The sequence below is a fragment of the Grammomys surdaster genome, unplaced genomic scaffold, assembly GCF_004785775.1.
Source record: "Grammomys surdaster isolate TR1022 unplaced genomic scaffold, NIH_TR_1.0 124525, whole genome shotgun sequence".
In the NCBI taxonomy this organism is placed as follows: domain Eukaryota; kingdom Metazoa; phylum Chordata; class Mammalia; order Rodentia; family Muridae; genus Grammomys; species Grammomys surdaster.
The window spans coordinates 124,365-148,720 of NW_021619512.1; the positions used below are offsets into that span (position 1 = coordinate 124,365).

At 39.1% G+C, this 24,356-nt stretch overlaps 1 protein-coding gene and 1 pseudogene across 1 annotated transcript; one reads left to right on the forward strand and one right to left on the reverse strand.

The window, feature by feature from the left end:
• Positions 1-3,111: 3,111 nt before the first annotated feature.
• Positions 3,112-9,478, reverse strand: Fcer1a (Fc fragment of IgE receptor Ia). The gene is made up of 5 exons (XM_028784641.1): positions 9,385-9,478; positions 8,946-8,966; positions 7,556-7,810; positions 4,821-5,078; positions 3,112-3,481 (listed from the first exon to the last, which is right to left on the reverse strand). The coding sequence occupies exons 1-5, from the start codon at positions 9,431-9,433 to the stop codon at positions 3,324-3,326; spliced, it is 741 nt and encodes a 246-aa protein (XP_028640474.1). The 5' UTR covers positions 9,434-9,478; the 3' UTR covers positions 3,112-3,323.
• A 6,416-nt stretch (positions 9,479-15,894) lies between these two features.
• Positions 15,895-16,665, forward strand: LOC114636556 (annotated as a pseudogene).
• The last annotated feature ends 7,691 nt before the right edge of the window (positions 16,666-24,356 follow it).

Genomic DNA, 24,356 nt, shown 5'->3' on the forward strand with positions numbered 1-24,356 from the left:
CTGTTTCACATTTCAGCTTGTGTCTTCCAAACCTGCTTCTTTCACTCCGGCAAATGTGTAGATTCTGCGTTCAAGCCTCTGTCCTGGAGTCTTTTTCCTAGGATCAGCAATCTTCCAGCAGCATTTTAGAATTCTGTGTCTGGGACAGTCGGCATTTGTGGAAACACAAATTTTAGCCTTAACTTATTCTAGCACAGTTAGATGAGATGTTTTCTTTTTATTTTAAAATATATTTTTGTTACAAGTACCAAGTTATATCTACCATGACACAATTTACCTGATGATTATCTTATATGATCTTGAAAATTGGTTAAGAAATAAATATCCAAATTTTTTCTGTCTGAATTTTCTGAAATTTCACAGTTTTTGCCCCCTGCCCTCACAATATTATAGAGAGATTTTGTCCACTGTATGTGCAGTATTGAACATCCACAAAATGTACAGTACACCTATGCCTTTCAATATTGAAAGTGAAAGATTGTGAGTGTCACAGGTTGTATGTGCAGGCTAACTTGATAGTGATTCTGAACACACTAGTAGAGCCCAGCGTTCAGTGGGAATGCTGTAGCAACTGATGGAGCAAAAGATGGGGGCAGAGACCTGATAAGTAACTGACTGGACCTGGGCAGGTGATATATGGCTGGGAAGACAAACTTTGAGGTCATCCATAGGCCTGAGCTGCTCTGGCACTTCTGACCTCCACAGGAGGAAAATGCATCTCCAGATTTAGAGAGGTACTCCTGTGTTCATTTCCCGTCTGATGAGAAGTACACCTCAGCCTCTAAGGATTTAGTTTCTTGACAGTCTCCTGGTACATCTTTTGTTGGCATCTGTTTCTGGGAGTATCTATGGAATTTATCTTCTATGGGTCACAAGCTGAGAGATGCTGAATCTATTTTCCTATTCCCTAAGTATCAGGAACTTTTAAAGATTTGTGATTATCTATTTTGAGGGAGCAAATGTTGTTTTATGCTCTGTCTGGGACCTACTTAGTACAGATCAGAGGTGACTGAAGAGGCCACAGGTAAATCAAGAAAGAAAATTTTTTGACTAACCTGTATAACATACACAGATTGAAATACTTCATATTCATATATATGAGACACTATTAAAAGAAATATAATGTATAATTTGGGGGTCAGTAACTATTTGAATATTAACTTCATTTTCAATGTTACTTCTGGAATAGTATGGGAATGACCATAAAAGCTAACGAAATAAAACAGAAATGGCAGGCAAGATCTGAAATTAATTAGAAGTTATATATGGCAATCAGCATACGAAAGTGGTGACATATCTGGTTGCCCAGTGGTGGAGCCTGAGAAGAAATCCACCCTTGCATTGAGTGGCAAAGGCTTCTGAGAGTCTGCCCTTGATGATCAGTCCATGGAAAATGAATAACAAAGTGTGAGATTAAGGGGACTCTAGAACCCACCTTGTCCAGTCCCCTCTCATATAGGAACAAACAGAATCTCAAAGACTTACAAGTGGCATGGTACTGTCCCGTACCCAGTGAGAAGCAGCTTGGACTCCCATCCTGCTCCTCTGTTCTATCTGTGGCCCTCCCAAAGTTGACTGGGGAAGGAGGGAAGCAAATGTGAACAGCAATGTTCAGGATTCTAGATTTTTCCTTCAGATGTTTCTCAAGTTGATCATGCCTGGAATTTCTTACCACTTCAAGCACCTCTCATTTCCTAACTCTGAGGATTTGGCAAAAACACCAAATCTGAGATAAAGGAGGAAATTCCTTTCTACTTCAGTATCAGAGACACTGACACTGTAGGGGATTCTCTGGAACAATATATCTCAATTGTGTGTGGAGGCAGCATTGTGGTCTGAAGGCTTTATCTTGCAATAAATCTTGGGCAGGTAGCAGAGAAAGTTTCCCATAAAAGCATCCAAGAGTTTCCTGTGAAGACTTTCCTCTGCCTGTGTTTCAGTAGGAATTTCTTCTGCATTCACCATACCTACTTACAACAAACAAACAAACAAACAAACAAGCAAACAAGCAAACACCATGTACTAAGAATGCAGTCATTCCTTACTCTGAAGTGATGAAAATATTGGGGAGAAAGATACAAAAAAGAATCACATTATATACCATTATACCCATCTTTAAAAATCTGAAATAATTACTATGTATACCCTACTAACATTTCTTGGCAAATGAAGATCTGTCTAGTCAATGTTTGCAAATTACCCTCATACATTTCCCCACACTGTTAGTAAGTGCAGAGCCTGGGAAAACTTGAGGCCCTCTGTTCTTACATGTTGGTTGTCATAAGCTAGTGTTCAGCACTGACAGCATGCCCCTGTCCCTTAGATGTTTCCTTAAGCCCCAACTCATTGTCTACATGGGCATGGAGCAGGAGCTGAGCTAGACACAATGCATAGGCTCATTCCTATTTTAGAAATGAAACACTTGTCTTATACATATATAGGCTGATTTCACAAATCACAAGCCCAGAAAGTAAAAGAATCAAGATTGGTATCTATGTCTCATACTATGTGGTTTAGTCATAAAAATGGATACACTTGCTGGGAAGAAACCCAATCCCATTCATATTGTGAGATAGACCATTGGCCTTCAGCAAATACTTTGGTAACAAAATGAAAGACATAAAATACAAACATATAAACCTATTTCTTTTACCCAAGAACTTATTTGGTCTTAGTCTATAAACAGTGCTTATCATTTCCAGGATTACTCAAAAGCTGCTTGCTCTGTCAGTCTATGGAGATATGATACAAGTTTCATCTATTAAACTGGTGGGGCAGAATTGATCACATATGAATCCTGGTCTTCTGAGCCACCTAATTTTTCTTGATAATCAAAAGCCAATAGAAGGCAGAATGCAAACTGGCCAACCTCACCAGTATCCTACCTACCATGTCTTCTGTGCCACCTACTGTTTATAATGATAAAAAAGAGAGATGATGTACTTAGACCCTCATGGTCATTCTTCTAGAAGAAAACAAACAAATTAATATGACCATAATCTCTAAACGTACCATTCTACATGATTCCATGTTTACTTTATTCAAATTGTGCTTCTCTTTTTACAAATTTAGATAAAACAGTCAGCTAATTTTTTAACCAAGGAAGCAGTGTTCATTGAGTATTTGCTATTTATTGCATGTTGCGTTACCAGCTGCAGTTGTTTAATGAAGCATTTGTGAAATTCCTGTGGAACAGACTTTTCTATGGATAACATGAGTACCCTTTGACAGTTGAAAAGCTATTGAGGATACTGTGGAAAATTACTGTTAAGAATTGTCTCTTCAGAAATCACATAAGTTTTTTTATGTACCTAGGTTAGGAGTTAGGTTTCAACTTTGTTGCCTTTTCCAGTCTTCTGAATCTTCAGGACTGATATGAACTGTTCTTGTGTTGAGAACAATAACCCCGTGTCCACAGCAAACAGAATCACCACCAACAATGGGAAAATTAGTTGTAGCCAACAATACTTGCTTTTGTAAGCTAGAATGGAATGTAAATACAATAAGTATACAATTCACATTAGAAAATGAAAAATGGGACTCAGAGCCATCTTCTTTAAGAAGAACACAAGCATACTTGTTCATCATTAGTATAATGGAGTATCCAGTAAGAGAGAGAGAATATTCAAGATCCCGAGTTCCACAGTCTGTGCTCTCTAGAGCACTGTGGAAGTATAAATGTTTCTCAATAAACCCTGTCTACCCATTCTTCTAGAGAGTGAAAGTCAGGAAACAGGATGCTATTATCTGATGACTTGGTTGTAAGGACACAACCTGGAGCCAGAGATAATTAAACATCAGAGCATAATTCTATGTTTGACCATCTTGCTTTTTTATAGATAATTATGAACATGCCAAAATAAAACAAAATTTCTTCCTTCAACAGCAAGCAAACATTTCAAACTTCCCCTCTTACATGACATTATGTAAAAGCAGCTTTTCTTATGAACCATAGAGCCAAGCCACCTGTCTTTCCTCAGCAGGCACACTGTCATCCTTCTGGATCTGCACACATAGTTCTGTGAGGATCTGATTTCCTTCCCTACCATCGATAGTTAATATGGACTCTTCAAACTCTTTGTATCTACTTCCTTCAGCTTCCCAAACTGTTGGGAGCCAATCCTAGCAGAAAGCAGCTATCATCTTTGCAGCCGTCTTAGACCATATACCCTGACAAGAAACTTGTTTTCAACAGCCTACAACAGCTGAGCACACTCTGATAAACATCATGCTTTTCTCATATATCTTGTTTTGTTGTTTAGTGACCCTAGCTGCAAGTCGGACTTGGTAAAGTGTCTTCAGCTGTAGTCTCCTGCTTGTGCTTATATATACCCATGATTTACTTTTAGTAAATGAGACTTGACCAGACTCTCTGTCTTGTCTCCATTCTTTGTGTCTCTTTCCCCACTCTCTCTCTTGCTAGACTCTGACCCGAAGACCAGAGCAGCAGCTCGGGCTGGGACACCAAACCACTTTCAATTTGATAAATACAAACACTCTTCTTTAGAAAGCAATAGATGAAAATTTTCAAATGTTAATTATAATATGTTATATCTGGAGAAGCTTTTACAGTTTATAAAGTCTTTTAACAAAAGTATCTCATTAATCTTTATAAATTTTGATTTAGTGCACAGGTATTACCATCAGCACATAACAAATAAGGACTCTTCTGTGATGATACATCCTTGGTTACCTCACTGCAAATTTGTTAGGCTTTCTAGGCAACCACAAAGGCCTTGTTGTATTAACTTCAAACACTGACTCATAAACCCACTTTCTCTTCTCCTACCATGAACTATTTTTTCCCTTTATCAACTTACCTTTTACTACAGCAATTCTGAATTTGTCAGATTCATATTCCACCTGCTTAAGATGGCCCGTGCAGTGGTAGGTGCCACTGTCATTAAGTGTGGCATTTCTAATGGAGATGTTGGGGCTCTGATAAGAGTACTTGAAAGCATGGTTGTTCTTGTAATAGATCACCTTTCGGACATTCCAATTCTTCCAGCCATGGCATCTGATGTCAAAGGATCCATTGGCTAAGACCACGTCAGCAGATGTCTGAAGGAGTAGCCACTCTGAAGAACATTCAGTACATTAGTGTTGTTTATTTAATAATGGATAAGAAATGGAGCAGGGGAAGTGGAGCAGACAGACAGATCCACAGACAGATGAAAGGGGGTCATCCATGAATGACCATTAACTAATTTCTTTGCTTATAAGATCAATTAAACATGAAAATGAATGGAAATCTAAAATAGATGGGGGTTAGGAAGTGGGGAACAGCTCCAGAACAAGATGGAGACCTGGGATAAGGGAGGTTCCCAAGAATCAATGAAGGTGATCTTAGCTGTGACTCACTACACTGGGGATATGGAACCTGAAGAGGCTACCTCCTGTAGCCAGACAGAAATCCCAGTGGAGCAATAGAGACATCAACCCACCCACAAAACTTTCAGCCCCAAATTTATATTATCTACAAGAAATACAGGCACAGAGACTAAGGGAATGCCCAGCCAATAACCTGCCCAGCTTGACAGCCATCCCATGGGCAAGCACCAATCCCTAACATTATTAATGATACTCTGTTATGCTGGCAGACAGAAACAAGTTATCCTTTGAGAGGTTCCACCCAGCAGCTCACTCAGACAGATGCTAATTCTCTCAGGCAAACAGTAGACTGAGCTTCGGGACTCTTGTGGAAAAGTAGTAGGAAGAATTATAGGTCCTAAAGGGGATAAGGACTCCACAGGAAGACAAACAGAGTCAACTAACTTGGACCCTTGAGGCTCTCAGAGTCTGAACCACCAACCAAAGAACATACATGGGCTGGGCCTAGGCCTTCCTGCACATATGTAGCAAATGTGCATCTTGGTCTCCAAGTGGGTCTTGAACAACTGGAGTGGGGACCTTTCCAAAAGCTGTTGCCTGTGAGTAGGATATGTTCTTCTAGCTGGGCTGCCTTGTCTGCCCTCATTGGGAAAGGAAGTACCTAGCCTTGCAGAGACTTGAAGTGCCAGGATTGGTGGTTGCCCAGGGAGGTCCTCACCCCCTCAGAGGAGAAGGAGAATGGAGGATAGGAGGATTGTAGGAGGGGGTGACTGGGAGGGGGCAATGAGGGGGATATAAAGTGAGTGAGTAAAAGAAAATTAATTTAATTTTAGAAAAGAATAAAGACGAAATAATATGTATAACCTGAAACCCACACCAGTGAATCCTTTATCCCTCTGACAAGTCAGTCTGGAGCCATAAAGTATCTTCTTTTGCATTTCTGGGCCTCTATGTGGAAACCCAAAGGCAAGAATTTCCTTCAAATCTATTCTAGCTACCTAGCTAAGAGAGCGCAGACAGACACACTCCAAAAGGTTTGAACAATGAAGAAATGTTTTTGCTCTTTCTTCCAAGAGGCTTCTCAGTTCTGTTGTTAATTCTAAGTTAGCCAAAACACCTTCTTAAAATATGTACACCAAGTTTAATTATTTGTTCAATTTTTATTTATTGTCATTTTTGCTGTATAGATCTATGAAGATACAGGAATGTATCTGCTTCTGTTTTTCAGTAGTACCTAACATAGTGTTGAGAAGTTTGTAGGCACTCAGTGATTAATTGTCAATAATGATTCTGTAAATTATAAGAATCATATTCTATGGTTAATGTCATTCTAAAGAATTGTAAAACATTCTTCACAAATGGAGAGTTTTGATTGAGAACATGTCTAACATATGCAAGCATATTGTATCTTCTACCAGGAAATGGAAGACTGTTATTCATGGTTTAGTTTGTATTTGGAATTTTATAAGTGTTAAAACATTTTTTCAACCAAAGAAAATATAACCTATGACTTTTCCTTTCAAAAGATAGTTTGCTCATTCAATATTTACTGATACCTAGATATGTTGTTTCAACACAAAAATGAGTAATAAACTATTTCTTGAATTAAAATAAACAGTAGAATTGGTTTTAGTAATAGTAAAATGCATGAAGAATTAACAGAAGTGTCGTTCATGGCTCATAGATTATTCAGAGCATTACTCAAACATTATGATGCATGTATACATACACAGCTTTTTATGGTATTCATATGCCTATAATGTCATCTGATCACAAAATTCATCTATACCTAGGTAAAATAGATTTTAAAAAACAGGACACATGAATAATATTTATGGCAGACTAGATTATTAAAAGAGGATTAAAGAACCATGCAAAAGAAAACATGAGATGTCTTGAGTGGTGTGCTCCTAGAATAACATACATTATTGCCATCTTCTAGTGCATTAGTTCTTAGTGCACTAGGTTACAACTCCTTTGTGGGGTTCCAACAACAATTTCACATGTGTTGCCTAAGACCATAGGAAAACACAGATATTCATGAATTATAACAATAGCAAACTTACAGTTATTAATTAGCAACAAAAATAATTTTATGGCTAGGTGTCACCATAACACGAGTAACTATATTACAGGATTGCAGCATTAGGAAGGTAGAGTACTGTTGTTCTAGTGGGTCACTCTTCACGTGAGAGATATATTTTCCCATATCCCTGGAACGTACCTTGTATCACATTCAAGTACACCGGTTTACTCTTATAAAATCCTTGGTTCTGACATATGTATTTTCCACTGTCTTGAATGGTGGCACTCACAATGACCAAATGTGTAGATGTCACCTTAGAGATGATACCATTGTGGATCCATTTAGTAGAGTTCATTTGAAGGGAATTGTTCCCATTGCATGAAAGGGTCACTTTCTCTCCTGTAAATATTCTAATCCATGGTGGGTCCAAGGACACTACAGATTTCTGAGTAGCTTAAAGGTAAAATTGTGAAACAATTTTAATTCATTGAGAATTATTCAGTCTTAAAACTATAAACATGTCAATAGTCAATCAATGGTCCATCTTGTCAATAACAATCCTCTGCTCTGATGTCTGGGAGAAGCAATAAAGGATGATGTAAACAATGTTGTGGTCTCAGGGAGCAAACAACCCAGGGATCAAAGTAGGGCACGAACACAAGAATTTTGGAGACAATTGAAGTAATCTATCTATGATGTGAATACCTACTCTAATTCTCTGAACTTCAGTATCAGTCTCCAAAAATTATGATCATCTTTTGGATCATTTCTTAGGATAATGGATGCTATATAATTAAGGTTTGCTAAATAATTATTGAATGGCTTAATATAGAAATAATGGATAAATGTTAAAGCCTTGGTTTCATTAATACATGTCAGGAGCAACCGTCAATCATTTCAGATTATATAGCAAGTATTGTATACATTTTCGTATACAATATTTGTAAATAAATAACTTTCATGATAATAAAAATATATAATAGACTTGATAAACTATGAGCTGTAGATTTTTATAACTATTTAATTATGAATCTATACAGTGAAAAATGTTTGCAATTTTGAAAGGCCATGAAAAGTACCAAGAGGTACAGCTTTGAAAGGATTCCAGGAACTAGGAAATGTGGGGACAATTTAAACAGTGGCTAAAAAAGCAGCTTGTGGTGATGACAAAGGGGTGATATAGTCAAGGAAAATATTTAGACCCAAGAGACTTAGGATAGAGTCCAGCTTTTGTCAGTGGTGAAACCTCCAGTAAGTGATATAAACTGTTACAGGATTCTTAATTACAAAATAGCAATAACAATAGTGAAGGTTTGATGAATGTCTGTGAAAGGTCTAGACAGAAGATATGCCAAAGAACACCAGTGCAGACATGGCTGTTGGCTTAAGCAGAAGAGACAACTTCAGAGGGGAAATGGTATATGGGAGGTTTTGGGACAGGCAATAAAAAGATGGTGGTGAGGTGGATTTGGAAAACAGACTTTCCAGGAAGAAGAATCGGAGCTCTAAGAAAACACAATGGGATAAAAATAAACCCAAAGAGAGAGCAATGTCAGATACACTGAAGGAAAAAGGACAAAGGACTCACCTGTTAGCATGACACCCAGAGCTGCAAAATAAATAAGGGGTAAGTTAGCGTCTGTCCCCTGTGTTCCAGATGCCAGAGCTCTGGAATCAGTATGGGATTGAGACCCACATCCATGAAATGTTAGTGATTAATGTGGAACAGGAGCTGCACACTTTCCTCTATTCTCCTCCATTGGTTTCTGTCTTGTGCTCTAGTAGATGCCAGAGGATTGGAAAGATCTAAGCTAGTAGCCTGGCTTCCCACTGACATGGTGCTCAGCCCATTTTCTTCTGCTTCTTTCTACTACAGACTGCCTGAAAAACACCCCATGGTTTGTGTATGTGCTGCAAAGTAAAAAAACCAAACCAAAACAAAACAAAACCATCAATGCCCCCACCATGACACTCTCCAGATGCATTTTGGTCCCTTGAGGCAGAGAATAACATAAGCCTGTACTTACAGGTGAACAGTAGTGCTAGGCATAGTTGGGCAGACCCTCCAGTGGCCATCACTCCTGTACCTTCAGGTGCTAACTGCGCCAGAGAGCTATGGCTTTGAAAATAGGCTTGAAACCACAAAGGAGAAGGAAATGTCTTCTGCTTCGTATCTGATTAACTCATCAGCTATGCCTGGGCTTGGCTTTCTCCAGAGATAATAATAGGGTTGTGCAATTTTATAGTCACCCATTTCCTCCTATTGTACCTTCAACTGACACCTAGAATCTGGTAGACAGTGACTAAAGATCTAAGCAGAGTCATATGGATTTCTTAAGGTGACATTCAATGCACAAGTATTTAATTTGCAACTTAAAAACACAAGCCTATAGAGGACTATAGAATGATAAGTGCCAGACTCTGTGTTAAACATAACAGATACTGTACATACAAAACAGTCTCATATATTAGATATTACTGTCCAGTTTAATTAGATTTTATTATAATCTATGCTTTATTAATAGAAAAATAGATCTTAGAAAAGTTAAGTAAACTGTATTATGATGCCACCTATTAAAAGGCTAATTTATGCTTTAGACATGTAAATATATAAACTTGAAGTGAATCTCTTCATCACTATGAGGCTCTTTTTAAGAGCACTCCATAACCTGGAGAACAATAAATGAAATGGTTTGAGGATCCTCTAAGTTACCATCCCTCTCCTACTTGGTCTCCTGCTCATCTGCTTAGTTTGTAAGTCTCCATGTGATTCACTATGATCTACAAAATGATGGGTACTTTGAAGATAGTCTTAGAGGCTCTTCCTCCACTGGGTTCTTTTTTTTGTATTGTTTTGGTTTGGTTTTGGTTTTGGTTTTTATTGGATATTTTATTTACATTTCAGATATCCCCTTTCCCCATTTCCCACCTACCCAGAAACCCCCTATCACATCTCCCCTCCTCCTGCTTCTATGAGGATGGTCCCCTACCCATCCACGAACTCCCACATCACCACCCTCGAATTCCCCCACAATGGGGCATCCAGCATTCATGGGACCAAGGACCTCCTCTCCCACATATGCCCCACAAGGCCATCCTCCCCTACATATACAGCTGGGGCCATGGCTCCCTCCCTGTGTGCTCCCAGGCTGGTGGTTTAGACCCTGGGAGCTCCAGTTGCTCTCCCCATGGGGCTGCAAACACTTTCAGATCCTTCAGTCTTCCCTCAAACTCCTCCATTGAGAAGCCCATGATCAGTTCAATGGTTATCTGTGAGCATCCACTTCTGTATATGTCAGGCTCTGGCAGACCTCTAAGGACACAGCTATATCAGGCTCCTATCACCATGAACTTCTTGGCATCCACATCAGCATCTACCTTTGCTGACTGCACATGGGATGGATACCCAGGTGGAATAGTCTCCAGAGGGCCCCTCCTTCAGTTTCTGTCCCACACTTTGTTTCCATATTTATTCCCATGAGTATTTTGCTACTCCTTCTAAGAAGAACTGAAGCACCCACACTATGGTCTTCTTTCTTCATGACCTTGATGTAGTCTGTGAGTTGCAACTCGGATATGGCAAGCTTTTAGGATAATATCCACTTTTCATCGAGTGAACACTATGCGTATTCTTTAGTGATTGGGTTACCTCACTAGGGTGATATTTTCTAGTTCCATCCATTTGAATTCATGAAGAACTTCATGAATTCATTGTTTTTAATAGCTGAGTAAATTGTGTAAATGTACCACATTTTCTGCATCCATTCCTCTGTTAAAAGACATCTGAGTTCTTTCCAGCTTCTGGCTACTATAAATAAGGCTGCTATGAACATAGTGGAGCATATGTCCTTGTTATATGTTGGAGCACCTTCTGGGTATATGCCCAGGGGTGGTATAGCTGGGTCCTCAGGTAATGCTATGTCCAATTTTCTGAGGAAACACCAGATTGATTTCCAGAGTGGTTGTACCAGCTTGAAATCCCACCAAAAATGGAGGAGTGTTCCTCTTTCTCCACATCCTCGCCAGCATCTCCTATCATGTGAGTTTTCGATCTCAGCCATTCTGACTGGTGTGAGGTGAAATCTCAGGGTTGTTTTGACTTGCAATTCTCTAATGACTAAGGATGTTGATCATTTCTTTAGGTGCTTCTCAGCCATTCGAGTTTCCTCAGTTGAGAATTTTTTGTTTAGCTCTGTATCCCATTTTTAATAGGGTTATTTGGTTGTCTGGAGTGTAATTTCTTGAGTTCTTTGTAGATATTGGATATTAGTCCTCTATCGGATGTGGGATTGGTAAACATCTTTTTCCAGTATGTTGGTTGCCATTTTGTCCTATTGACAGTGCCCTTTGCCTTACAGAAGTTTTGCAATTTATGAAATCCCATTTGTCAATTCTTGATCTTAGAGCATAAGCCATTGGTGTTCTGTTCAGGAACTTTTCTCCTGTGCCCAAGTATTTGAGGTTCTTCCCCACCTTCTCTTCTTTTAGTTTCTGTGTATCTGGTTTTATGTGAAGGTCCTTTATCTACTTGTACTTGAGCTTTGTACAAGGAGATAAGAATGGATCAATTTGCATTCTTTCACATGGTGACCTCCAGTTGAACCAGCACCATTTGTTGAAAATGCTGTCCTTTTTCCACTGGATGGTTTTAGCTCCTTTGTCAAAGATCAAGTGACTATAGGTGTGTGAGTTCATTTCTGGGTCATAAATTCTATTCCATTGATCTTCCTGCCTGTCTCTGTACCAATAACATTCAGTTTTTATCACTATTGCTCTGTAGTACAGCTTGAGATCAGGGATGGTGGTTCCTCCAGAAGTTCTTTTGTTGTTGAGAATAGTTCTTGTGGCCTTGGTTTTTTGTTATTCCAAATGAATTTGCAAATTGCTCTTTCTATCACTATGAAGAAGTGAGTTGGAATTTTAATGGAGATTGCATTGAATCTGTAGATTGCTTTGGCAAGATGGCCATTTTCACTATATTGATCCTGCCAATCCATGAGCATGGGAGATCTTTCCATCTTCTGAGATCTTCTACAATTTCTTTATTCAGAGACTCGAAAGTCTTGTCATACAGATTTTTCACTTGCTTGGTTAGATTCACACCAAGGTATTTTATATTATTTGTGACTATTGTGAAGAGTGTCATTTCCTTAATTTCTTTCACAGCCTGTTTATCCTTTGAGTAAAGGAAGGCTACTGATTTATTTGAGTTGATTTTTATATCCAGCCACTTTGCTGAAGTTGTTTATCAGGTTTAGGAGTTCTCTGGTGGAAGTTTTGGGGTCACTTAGGTATATTATCATATCATCTGCAAATAGTGATATTTTGACTTTTTCCTTTCCTATTTGTTGTGTCCCTTTAATTTCCTTTTGTTGTCTAATTGCTTTGGCTAGGACTTCCAGTACTATATTGAATAGGTAGGGAGAGAGTGGGCAACTTGTCTGGTCTCTGAATTTAGTGGGATTGCTTCAAGTTTCTCTCCATTTCGTTTGATGTTGGCTTCTGGCTTCCTGTGTATTGCTTTTATTATGTTTAGGTATGGTCCTTGAATCCTGATATTTCCAAGACTTTTACCATGAAGAGATGTCTAAAGCATTTTCTCAAATGCTTTCTCAACATCTAGTGAGATGATCATGTGGCTTTTTCTTTGAGTTTTTTTTTTTATATATATATAGTGGATTACTTTGATGGATTTCTGAATATTGTACCATTTCTGTATCCCTGGAATAAAGCATACTTGATCATAATAGATGATTGTTTTGATGTTTTCTTGGATTTGGTTTGTGAGAATTTTATTCAGTATTTTTGCATAGATATTTGTAAGGTAGATTGGTCTGAAATTTTCTTTCCTCATTGTGTCATTGGGTGGTTTAGGTATCACCATAATTGTGGCTTCATAGAACAAATTGGGTAGTGTTCTTTCTGTTCCTATTTTGTGGAATAGTTTGAAGAGAATTGGTATTAGGTCTTCCTTGAATGTTTGATAGAATTCTGCTCTAAAACCATCCGATCTTGGGCTTTTTTTTTTTTTTTTTTTTTTTTGGTGAGGAGACTTTTAATGACTGCTGCTATTTCTTTAGGGGTTATGGGACTGTTTAGATGGGTTATCTGTTCCTGATTCAACTTTGGTACCTGGTATCTGTCTAGAAAATTGTCCATTTCATCTGGATTTTCCAGTTTTGTTGAGTATAGTTTTTTGCAGTTGGATCTGATGATTTTTTTGAATTTTCTCATTTTGGTTGTTATGTCTCCCTTTTCAGGTCTGATTATATTAATTTGGATACTGACTCTGTGCCCTCTGGTTAATCTGGCTAAGAGTTTATCTATCTTGTTGATTTCCTCAAAGAATCAGCTCCTGGTTTTGTTGATACTTTGTATAGTTGTTTTTGTTTCTACTTTGTTGATTTCAGCCCTGAGTTTGATTATTTCCTGCCTTCTACTCCTCTTGGGTGCATTTGCTTCTTTTTGTTCTAGAGCTTTCAGCTGTGCTGTCAAGTTGTAAGTGTGTGCTCTCTCCAGCTTCTTTTTTGTAGGCACTTAGAGCTATGAGTTTTCCTCTTAGCACTGCTTTCATTGTGTCCCATAAGTTTTGGTATGAAGAGCCTCCATTTTCATTAAATTCTAAAAAGTCTTTAATTTCTTTCTTTATTTCTTTCTTAACCAAGTCATCATTGAGTAGAGCATTGTTCAGTTTCCATGTGTATGTGGACTTTCATTGTTTTTGTTATTATTAAAGACCAGCCTTAATCTGTAGTGATCTGGTAGGATGCAAGAGATTATTTCAATCCTTTTGTATCTGTTGAGGCCTGTTTTGTGACCAATTATATGGTCTATTTTGGAGAAGGTACCATGAGGTGCTGAGAAAAAGATATATTCTTTTGTTTTAGGACAAAATGTTCTATAGATATCTGTTAAATCCATTTGGTTCATAACTTCTGTTAAATTTACTCTGTCTTTGTTTAGTTTCTGTTTCCATGATCTGTCCATTGCTGAGAGTGGGGTGTTGAAATCCTCTACTATTATTTTGTGAGGTGCAATGTGTGCTTTGAACTTTAGTAAAGTTTCTTTTATGAGTTGCATTTGGAGCCTAGATATTCAGAATTGAGAGTTTATCTTGGTAGATTTTTCCTTTGACGAGTATGAAGTATCCTTCCTTATCTTTTTTGATAACTTTTAGTTGAAAGTTGATTTCATTCTATATTAGAATGGCTACTCCAGCTTGTTTCTTGGAATCATTTGCTTGAAAAATTGTTTTCCAATCTTTTATTCTGAAGTAGTGTCTGTCTGTATCACTTAGGTTCATTTCATGTATGCAGCAAAATTCTGGGCCCTGCTTATGTATCCAGTCTGTTAGTCTACATTTTTTAATTGGGGCATTGAGTCCATTGATGTTAAGAGGTATTAAGGAAAAATGATTGTGGCTTCCTGTTATTTTTGTTATTCAATTTTTTTATTGAATTATGTTTGTGTAACCATCTTCTTTTGGGTTTGTTGGAAGATTACTTTCTTTTTTTTTTTTTTAAGTTGTAGTTGCCCTCCTTGTGTTGGAATTTTCCATCAATTATCCTTTTGTAGGGGTGGATTTGTGAGACGATATTGTGTGTAAATTTGGTTTTTTTTTCATGGAAAATCTTGGTGTCTCCATCTATAGTGATTGGGAGTTTTGCTGGGTATAGTAGTCTAGGCTGACATTTGTGTTCTCTTAGGGTCTGTATATCAGTCCAGGATCTTCTGGCTTTTATAGTCTAATGAGAAGTCTGGTGTAATTCTTATAGGTCTGCCCTTATATTTTACTTGACCTTTTCCCCTTCCTGCTTTGAATACTTTTTCTTTGTTTTGTGCATTTGATGTTTTGATTATTGTCGCTTATGTTCTTGTGTTTGCCTTTTGCCATCTAGTTATCTCTGGTGAGACCTGTACTCACTTTCTCTGACTGGAGCCTGTCTTTCCAGTTATCTTGCTTGTGTCAGAAATCGTCATAGGTCAACTGTCTCTGTGATCCTGTGATCCTGAACTCCTGGGTGGAAAACCCCTGGGACTCAGGCTGCCTTTGTCATCCTGAAATACTGCTGCCCTGAGCGCAGTTGTTCCTCTAGGATGGGTCAGTATATGGTGTCTTCACGGAGCAGACCAGCTAGGAGTCTGCCCCAGCCAAAAAAAAAAAAAAAAAAACCTAAGTGAGGAGTGGAAGGAGAGTGGTATTCTGGAGGGCGGGGTTTGGGTAGGTGATGGGTCCAGAGTGCCCCAGGCTCCCATTTGCAGCTCTGAGGGGAAGGGGGAGGGTTCTTACCCACTGCTCTGAGTTCAGTGGTTCCTCTAGGTATTACAACTTAAAAAAAAAAAGAAAGTAATCTTCCAACAAACCCAAAAGAAGATAGTTACACAAACATAATTCCACCTGTAATAACAAAAATAACAGGAAGCCACAATCATTTTTCCTTAATACCTCTTAACATCAATGGACTCAATGCCCCAATTAAAAAATGTAGACTAACAGACTGGATACATAAGCAGGGCCTAGGATATGGTGTCTTCACATGACCATGGCAAGTGTTGAGTGCTACCAAAACCTGGTTGAAGTCGTCCTGTGGCTCCTTGCTCCTGAGCCCCCAAACCCTTTCCTTTAGACCACCCCATCTTCTCAAGCACCTTCTAGCCAAACTTGGAATCATCATTACCCCATGCAGCATTTCTGGGAGCCACAGCCCATTTCTGCTTCTTCAGATGCTCCATCAGCATCGACATTGTCCCAAGTCTGTCAGCTCTGCCACTGCCCTGGCAGACAGCAATTAGGAGGAGGTTGAAGATGAGATGGACACCTCCCTGACCACAACCACGACCACAACTAGTGCTTTCACCATCCAGAAATATTTTGCCAAGAGGATGGCTCAGTTAAAGAGCAAGCCACATGCCTCAGCTCCAGGCTCTGGCCTTTCAGAGACCCCTGTTGAATGGAAAAAGGGAAAGAAAAAAACCATAGAGGCAGCAGGCTTAGATGTAGAGAACTGTCTCCAACACAAGGCCAAGAGGCATAAAAAGAAGAAGCGTGTGAAGCAGAAAAAGAAGAAGCAGAGAGGGTCGCTATGGCCAAGAGAAGAGACCAAGCTGAGCTGCAGCCTGGAGGCCCTAGTAGGGACGAGTGTTCCGATGCCTCTGTCGAAGCTGCAGAAGATTGTATACAAACACCAGACAGCCAGGATGATGTCTCAATGCCCAAGAAGAGAAAAGCAAAGGAAAAGCTGCAAAGGCCAGAAGGAGTAGCAATAGACAGAACACCAGTGAAAAAGAAGATGAAACTTTCCAGATAACTTATCGCTAGCTAGGGCCTCCAACCACTCTACTGTCAGCACTCTGCAGGGCAAAATGCTCTGGCCTGAAGTCAGAGCACAGCAAAGCCCAGGCAGCTAAGCGTGTTAACATGCCTACAGGATGCTGGCTCTACTCACCAAGTCACCATTTCTCCCAAGTCACCTTCCTAGGAGAACTGATTTGAATGTTCCAGATCTTGGCTTTCAATAAATAAAATAACTTTGACAAATAGATTCTTTTTAAAAAACAAAAAAGATATCTAATACAAAACTGAAAATAAAAATAAAAAATCTGGAGACTTCTGGTCTGGGCATGAGCATAGAGCAGATCCCAGGCGGCAGCTCTGTGCCCAACCTCAGAAAACCGAGAGAAAGAGGGCCTCCCAGGAGCTTTAACTCAGGCAGCATCCCAGGTAAAGGAAAACCAACCCTTGCCCCAAACAGGGAGCAACCAGGACCCACTGGGACCCAGGAATTCACTCCTGGCCAGGAGTACGGGTTCCATCAGGTCTGGGCCCGAGCACCCGGCAGATCCCGGGAATCAGCTCTGCACCCAGTCTCACAGAACCCAGTGGAAATGGGGCTCTCAGGAGCTCTAACCCAAGCAGTATCTCAGGCTAGGAAGTGGCAATACTTGCCCCAAACAGGGAGCAACCGGGACCCACTAGGAACCAGGAATCCACTCTTGACCCGGAGCCCAGGCCCCTTCCGGTTTCCACCTGAGCACAGAGCACATCTTGGGCCTCAGCTCTAACCCCAGCAGCAAAACCCATCCCAAACAGTTCTGACACAACCTAGATAATAGGAAAGACAGGCTCCAGTCAGAGACAGCACAGATAGCACAAAGGAGATCCAGATGGCGAAAGGCAAGCGCAAGAATATAAACATCAGCAACCCAAGGTACTTGCCATCATCAGAACCTAGTTTTCCCACATTAGAAAGTCCTAAACTCCCTATATTACTGGGAAAGCAAGAACCAGATCTAAAATCATTTCTAATGATGATGATAGAGGATTATAAGAAGGACATAATTAACACTATCAAAAAACTTGAGGAGAACACAGGTAAACAGGATGAAGTCCTTAAAGAAACACAAAAATCCTTTAAAGAATTACAAGAAAACACAAACGAACAGATGAAGGAATTGAAAAAAACCATCCAGGACATAAAAATGGAAGTAGAAACAATAAAGAAATCACAAAGGGAGACTACCCTGGAGATAGAAAACCTAAGAAACAAATCAGGAGTCATACACAAGGATCAGCAACAGAATACAAGAGATAGAAGAAAGAATCTCAGGTGCAGAAAATACCTTAGAAAATATTGACACAATTGTCAAAGAAAACACAAAATGCCAAAAGTTCTTAACACAAAACATCCAGGAAATCTAGGATGCAATGAGACGATCAAACCTAAGGATAATAGGTATAGAAGAGAGTGAAGATTCCCAACTTAAAGGACCAATAAATATCTTCAACAAAATTATAGAAGAAAACTTCCCTAACCTAAGGAATGAGATGCCCGTAATCACACAAGAAGCCTACAGAACGCCAAACAGACTAGATCAAAAAAGAAATACCTCCCGTCACATAATAATCAAGACACAAAATGCACAAAACAAAGAAAGAATTTTAAAAGCAGTAAAGGAAAAAGGCCAACTAACATACAAAGGCAAACCTATCAGAATTACACCTGACTTCTCACTAGATACTATAAAAGCCAGAAGATCCTGGGCAAATATCATACAGAACCTAAGAGAACATAAATGCCAGCCCAGGCTACTATACCCAGCAAAACTCTCAATTACCATAGATGGAGAAAGCAAGATATTCCATGACAAAACGAAATTTACACAGTATCTTCCCACAAATCCAGCACTACAAAGGATAATAGCAGGAAAGCTCCAATACAAGGAGGGCAATCATACCCTAGAAAGAGCAAGAAAATAATCCTTTTCCATCAAACCCAAAAGAAGACAACCACACAAATGATGCCTCCACTATTAGCAAAAATGACAGGAAGCAACAACACCCTCTCCTTAATATCTCTTAACATCAATGGACTCAATTCCCCAATAAAAAGGCATAGGCTAATGGACTGTAAACTGGACCCAGCATTTTGCTGCTTACAGGAAACCCACCTCAGCAACAAAGACAGACACTACCTTGGAGAATAAAAGGTTGGAAAACAATTTTTCAAGCAAATGGCCCTAAGAAACAAGCTGGGGTAGCCATTCTAATATCGAATAAAATCGACTTTCAACTTAAAGCTATCAAAAAGGATAAGGAAGGACATTTCATACTTGTCAAAGGAAACGTCAACCAACATGAACTCTCAATTCTAAATATCTATGCGCCAAATACAAGAGCACCCACTTTCATAAAAGAAACCTTACTAAAGCTCAAAGCACACATTGCACCTCACACAATGATACTGGGAGATTTCAACACCCCACTCTCAGCAATGGATAGATCATGGAAACAGAAACTAAATAGAGATACAGTGAAACTAACAGAAGTTATGAACCAAATGTACTTAACAGATATCTATAGAACATTTCACCCAAAAGCAAAAGAATATACCTTATTCTCAGCACTTCATGGTACCTTCTCCAAAAGAGACCATATAATTGGGCACAAGACAGGCCTCAACAGATACAAAAAAAAAACAATAGAAATAATCCCCTGCATCCTATCAGATCACCATGGTCTAAGGCTGGTCTTCAAAAATGACAAAGACAATGGAAAGCCCACATTCACATGGAAACTGAACAACACCATACTCCTTGATAATCTGGTAAGGGAAGAAATAAAGAAAGAAATTAAAGAGTTTTTATAATTTAATGAAAATGATGACACATCATACCCAAACATATGGGATACAATGAAAGCAGTGGTAAGAGGAAAATTCATAGCTCTAAGTGCCTACAAAAAGAAACTGGAGGGAGCATACACTAGCAGCTTGACAACACACCTGAAAGACCTAGAACAAAAAGAAGCTATTACACCCAAGAGGAGTAGAAGGCAGGAAATAATCAAACTCAGGGCTGAAATCAATCAAATAGAAACAAAAAGAACTATCCAAAGAATCAATAAAACCAGGAGCTGGTTCTTTGAGAAAATCAACAAGATAGATAAACCCTTAGCTAGACTAATCAGAAGGCAGAGAGACAGTATCCAAATTAATAAAATCAGAACTGAAAAGGGTGACATAACAACAGAAACCGAGGAAATTAAAAAAAATCATCAGATCCTACTACAAAAGCCTATAATCAACAAAATTGGAAAATTTGGATGAAATGGACAATTTTCTAGACAAATAGCAGTTACCAATGTTAAATCAGGGCCAGATAAACCATCTAAACAGTCCCATAACCCCAAAAGAAATAGAAGCATGCATTAAAAGTCTCCCCACAAATAAAAGTCCGGGACCAGACGGTTTTAGTGCAGAATTCTATCAGACCTTCAAGGAAGACCTAATTCCAATTCTCTTCAACCTATTCCACAAACTAGAAACAGAAGGTACAATACCAAATTCGTTCTATGAAGCCACAATTATGTGTACACGAAGACCCAACAAAGAAAGAGAAATTCAGACCAATCTCCCTTATGAACACAGATGCAAAATTACTCAATAAAATTCTAGTGAACCAAATCAAAGAACACATCAAAACAATTATCCATCATGATCAAGTAGGCTTTATCCCAGGAATGCAGGGTTGGTTCAATATATGGAAATCCATCAATGTAATCCACTATATAAACAAACTCAAAGAAAAAACCCACATGATCATATCATTAGATGCTGAGAAAGCATTTGACAAAATTCAATACCCCTTCAGGATAAAAGTCTTGGAAAGATCAGGAATTCACGGTCCATACCTAAACAAAGTAAAAACAATATACAGAAAACCGGTACCCAGCATCAAACTAAATGGAGAGAAAATTGAAGCAATCCCACTAAAATCAGGCACTAGGCAAGGCTGCCCACTCTCCCCCTACTTATTCAATATAGTATTGGAAGTCCTAGCCAGAGCAATTAGGCAACACAAGGAGGTCAAAGGGATACAAACTGGAAAGGAAGAAGTCTAAATCTCACTATTTGCAGATGATATGATAGTATATTTAAGTGACCCCAAAACTTTCTCCAGCAACCTCCTAAACCTGATAAACAACTTTAGCAAAGTGGCTGGATATAAAATTAACTCAAGCAAATCAGTAGCCTTCCTCTACTCAAAAGATAAACTGGCTGAGAAAGAAATTATGGAAATGACACCCTTCACAATAGTCACAGATAATATAAAATACCTTGGTGTGAACCTAACCAAGCAAGTAAAAGACCTATATGACAAGAATTTCATGCCCCTGAAGAAAGAAATCGAAGCAGATCTCAGAAGATGGAAAGATCTCCCATGCTCATGGATTGGAAGGATTAATATACTAAAAATGGCTATTTTGCCAAAAGCCATCTACAGATTTAATGCAATCCCCATCAAAATTCCAACTCAATTCTTCACAGAGATAGAAAGAGCAATCTTAAAATTCATTTGGAATAACAAAAAACCCAGGATACTGAAAACTACTATCAGCAATAAAAGAACTTCTGGGGGAATCACCATCCCTGACTTCAAGCTGTACTACAAAGCAATAGTGATAAAAACTGTGTGGTATTAGAACAGAGACAAGCGGGAGGATCAATGGAATAGAATAGAAGACCCAGAAATGAACCCCCATAACTATGGTCACTTGATCTTTGAAAAAGGAGCTAAAACCATCCAGTGGAAAAAAGAGAGCATTTTCAACAAATGGTGCTGGTCCAACTGGAGGTCAGCATGTAGAAGAATGCAAATTGATCCATACTTTATCTCCTGTACAAAGCTCAATTCCAAGTGGATCAAGGACCTACACCTAAAACCAGCCTCACTGAAACTAATAGAAGAGATACTGGGGAAAAGCCTGGAACACATGGGCACAGGAGAAAAGTTCCTGAACAGAACACCAATGGCCTGTGCTCTAAGACCAAGAATTGACAAATGGGACCTCATAAAAGTGCAAAGCTTCTGTAAAGCAAAGGACACAGTCAATAGGACAAAGCGGCAACCAACAGATTGGGAAAAGATCTTCACCATCCCTACATCTAATAAAGGGCTAATATCCAAGGTATACAAAGAACTGAAGAAATTAGACTCTTGACAATCAAAGAACTCTATTAAAAAATGGAGCACAGAGCTGAACAAAGAATTCTCAACTGAGGAAGCTCGAATGGTTAAGAAGCACCTAAAGAAGTGTTCAGCATCACTAGTCATCAGGGAAATGCAAATGAAAACAACACTGAGATTCCACCTCACACCAGTCAGAATGGCTAAGATCAAAAACACAGGTGACAGCACATGTTGGCAAGGATGTGGAGAAAGAGGAACACTCCTCCACTGTTGGTGGGATTGTAAACTGGTACAACCACTATGGAAAGCAGTCTGGCAGTATCTCAGAAAACTGAACATAGTGTTACCTGAGGACCCAGCTATACCACTCCTGGGCATATACCCAAAAGATGTTTCAACATACAACAGGGACACATGCTCCACCATGTTCATAGCAGCCTTATTTATAATAGACAGAAGTTGGAAGGAATCCAGATGCCCTTCAACAGAAGAATGGATGCAGAAAATGTGGTACATTTATACAATGGAGTACTACTCAGCTATTAAAAACAATGAGTTCATGAAATTCTTAGGCAAATGGATGGAGCTGGAATATGTCATGTTGAGTGAGGTGACCCAATCTCAAATGAACATACATGGTATGCACTCACTGATAAGTTTAGTCCAAAAGCTCACAATATCTAAGAAACAACGTATAGACCACATAAAACTCACATAAAAGAAGGAAGACCAAAGTGTGGATGCTTTGGTCCTTTCTAGAAGGAGTATTAAAAGTTTCAACCAGAGCTCCCAAAGTCTAAACCGTCAGCCAGAGAGCACAAAGGGAGGGACTCATGTCTCCACCTGTATAGAGAATTGAGGGTGACCTTGTCAGACTTCAGTGGAAGTAGAGGGCCATGGTCCCCTTAAATTTGGATCCCCTACTGTTTGGGAATTCGAGAGCAGGGAGAAGGGATTTGAAGGATGTTTGAAACACACCCTCATGAAAATAGGAGGAGGAGGTATCAGATAAGGGGTTTTGGGGGAGAATGGGAGAGGAGATAACATTGAAAGGTAAATACGTATAATATCCAATAAAAAAAAAAGCACAGATAAAGGGTCCAAAAAAAAGAGAGGGAGAGAGTTTACTTATTTTAAATTATTTTCAAAAGTTTCTAGGAGTTGCTAATTGGCTAAGATCCTATTTTAAGCTCTCCACAAAAGAATTTAAGTCTCTGTTTAATATTCTCAAGAGAGATGTAAATCCTAATTTTCCTCAACAATTAATCGACAAAAGAGAGGTAATCTCACAAAAAATAGAAGCTATTACTAATCGATACATTATATAGTCTGATTAGTTCTTGGCAGTGCTATAACAGTCCTTTGACAAAAGATTATTAATATAGATTTATATATCCTTAAATAGGGTCTTCATGACTCTCTGAGTGTGGAAGGAGTGACTGTTGGCGCTTCTGCCCTGATTTTACAAGAACTCTGAAAAATTGGCTTTAAAAACAAAAGAGGGGGAATGGTACCCCCTCAGAAGGAATCCCCCTGAAATACTCTCCATCATGCCTTGTTCACTTTTATCTCTCTAAAGCTGAAAGCTCATGGCAAATCTGCTCCTGTCTGCTTCTGGCACCACCAAGACCAACAAAAACTTTGCCACAGATATGGGGAAGGACCTTCTTACCCTTTAAGGGAATGGCCCAGAACCAGTTCCCTTACAGGGCCAAGGATTGATATGCCTGTTTGATACCACAGAAGGCACAGCTAACTGGCTACCAAAAAGATTAATGAAAAAAATAGATACCCCCACAAAGCCGGGCCCAACTATAAATACAATGAATAACAATATACATCCAAGGAAGAGAAATCTCCCTGAGAATTCCCTTCTTTATCCTTTACAGGTAAAAATGAATCACCCGTGATGTCTGCTAGAAGTTCTAATCCAGATGCTGGCCTCCGAACTTATACTACTCAGACCTTTGAAAGGCCACTGACAAGAACATCAAACAGCTAAAGACTGATATCACTAAGCTGAAGAAATTCCTCGTTTCACTGTCTGAAGAGACCTCCTAAATTCGAAAAGATACTTATTGGACTTGATTTAATCTATTACAACAGACAAGGCTGTGTACAGCTCTTGACTGTGTACAGCCATTAAAGAAGAATGTTGCCTTTGCATAGACAAGACAAGGAGGGTTAAAGAGAGCATGAAATAGGTCAGTGAAGGCCCTAAGAAAAATCAGAGAGAGAAAGAGACAGATGAATTGGTTTTCAGCCTCTCCAAGGTTGTCAACCCTATTTCTTCACATCTTGGGACCATTATTTGGGTTCTTTTTGCTTTTTTCTGCTGGTCCCTGGCCCTCAAATAGGCAGACTAACTCGTGATACAAAAGATAAATAATTTGGTTGCAAAACCTACTCAGATACATTATCATATGTTAGCTATGGAGGACCACAAGACTCAAGATGAGGTTGTTACTTTATACAGGGTGTTTCCAAAACCCATCTCCACCCAACCTAAGAGGGGGGACTTCTGCCCTAG

Excerpts from the sequence above, each read along its gene's own strand:
- Fcer1a (XM_028784641.1), bottom strand. The coding sequence starts at position 9,433 with ATGGCCACTGGAGGGTCTGCCCAACTATGCCTAGCACTACTGTTCACC. Across the intron at positions 7,811-8,945 it reads TCTGGGTGTCATGCTAACAG|CTACTCAGAAATCTGTAGTG; the intron begins GTGAGTCCTTTG and ends TTTACCTTTAAG. Across the intron at positions 5,079-7,555 it reads GTACTTGAATGTGATACAAG|AGTGGCTACTCCTTCAGACA; the intron begins GTACGTTCCAGG and ends AATGTTCTTCAG.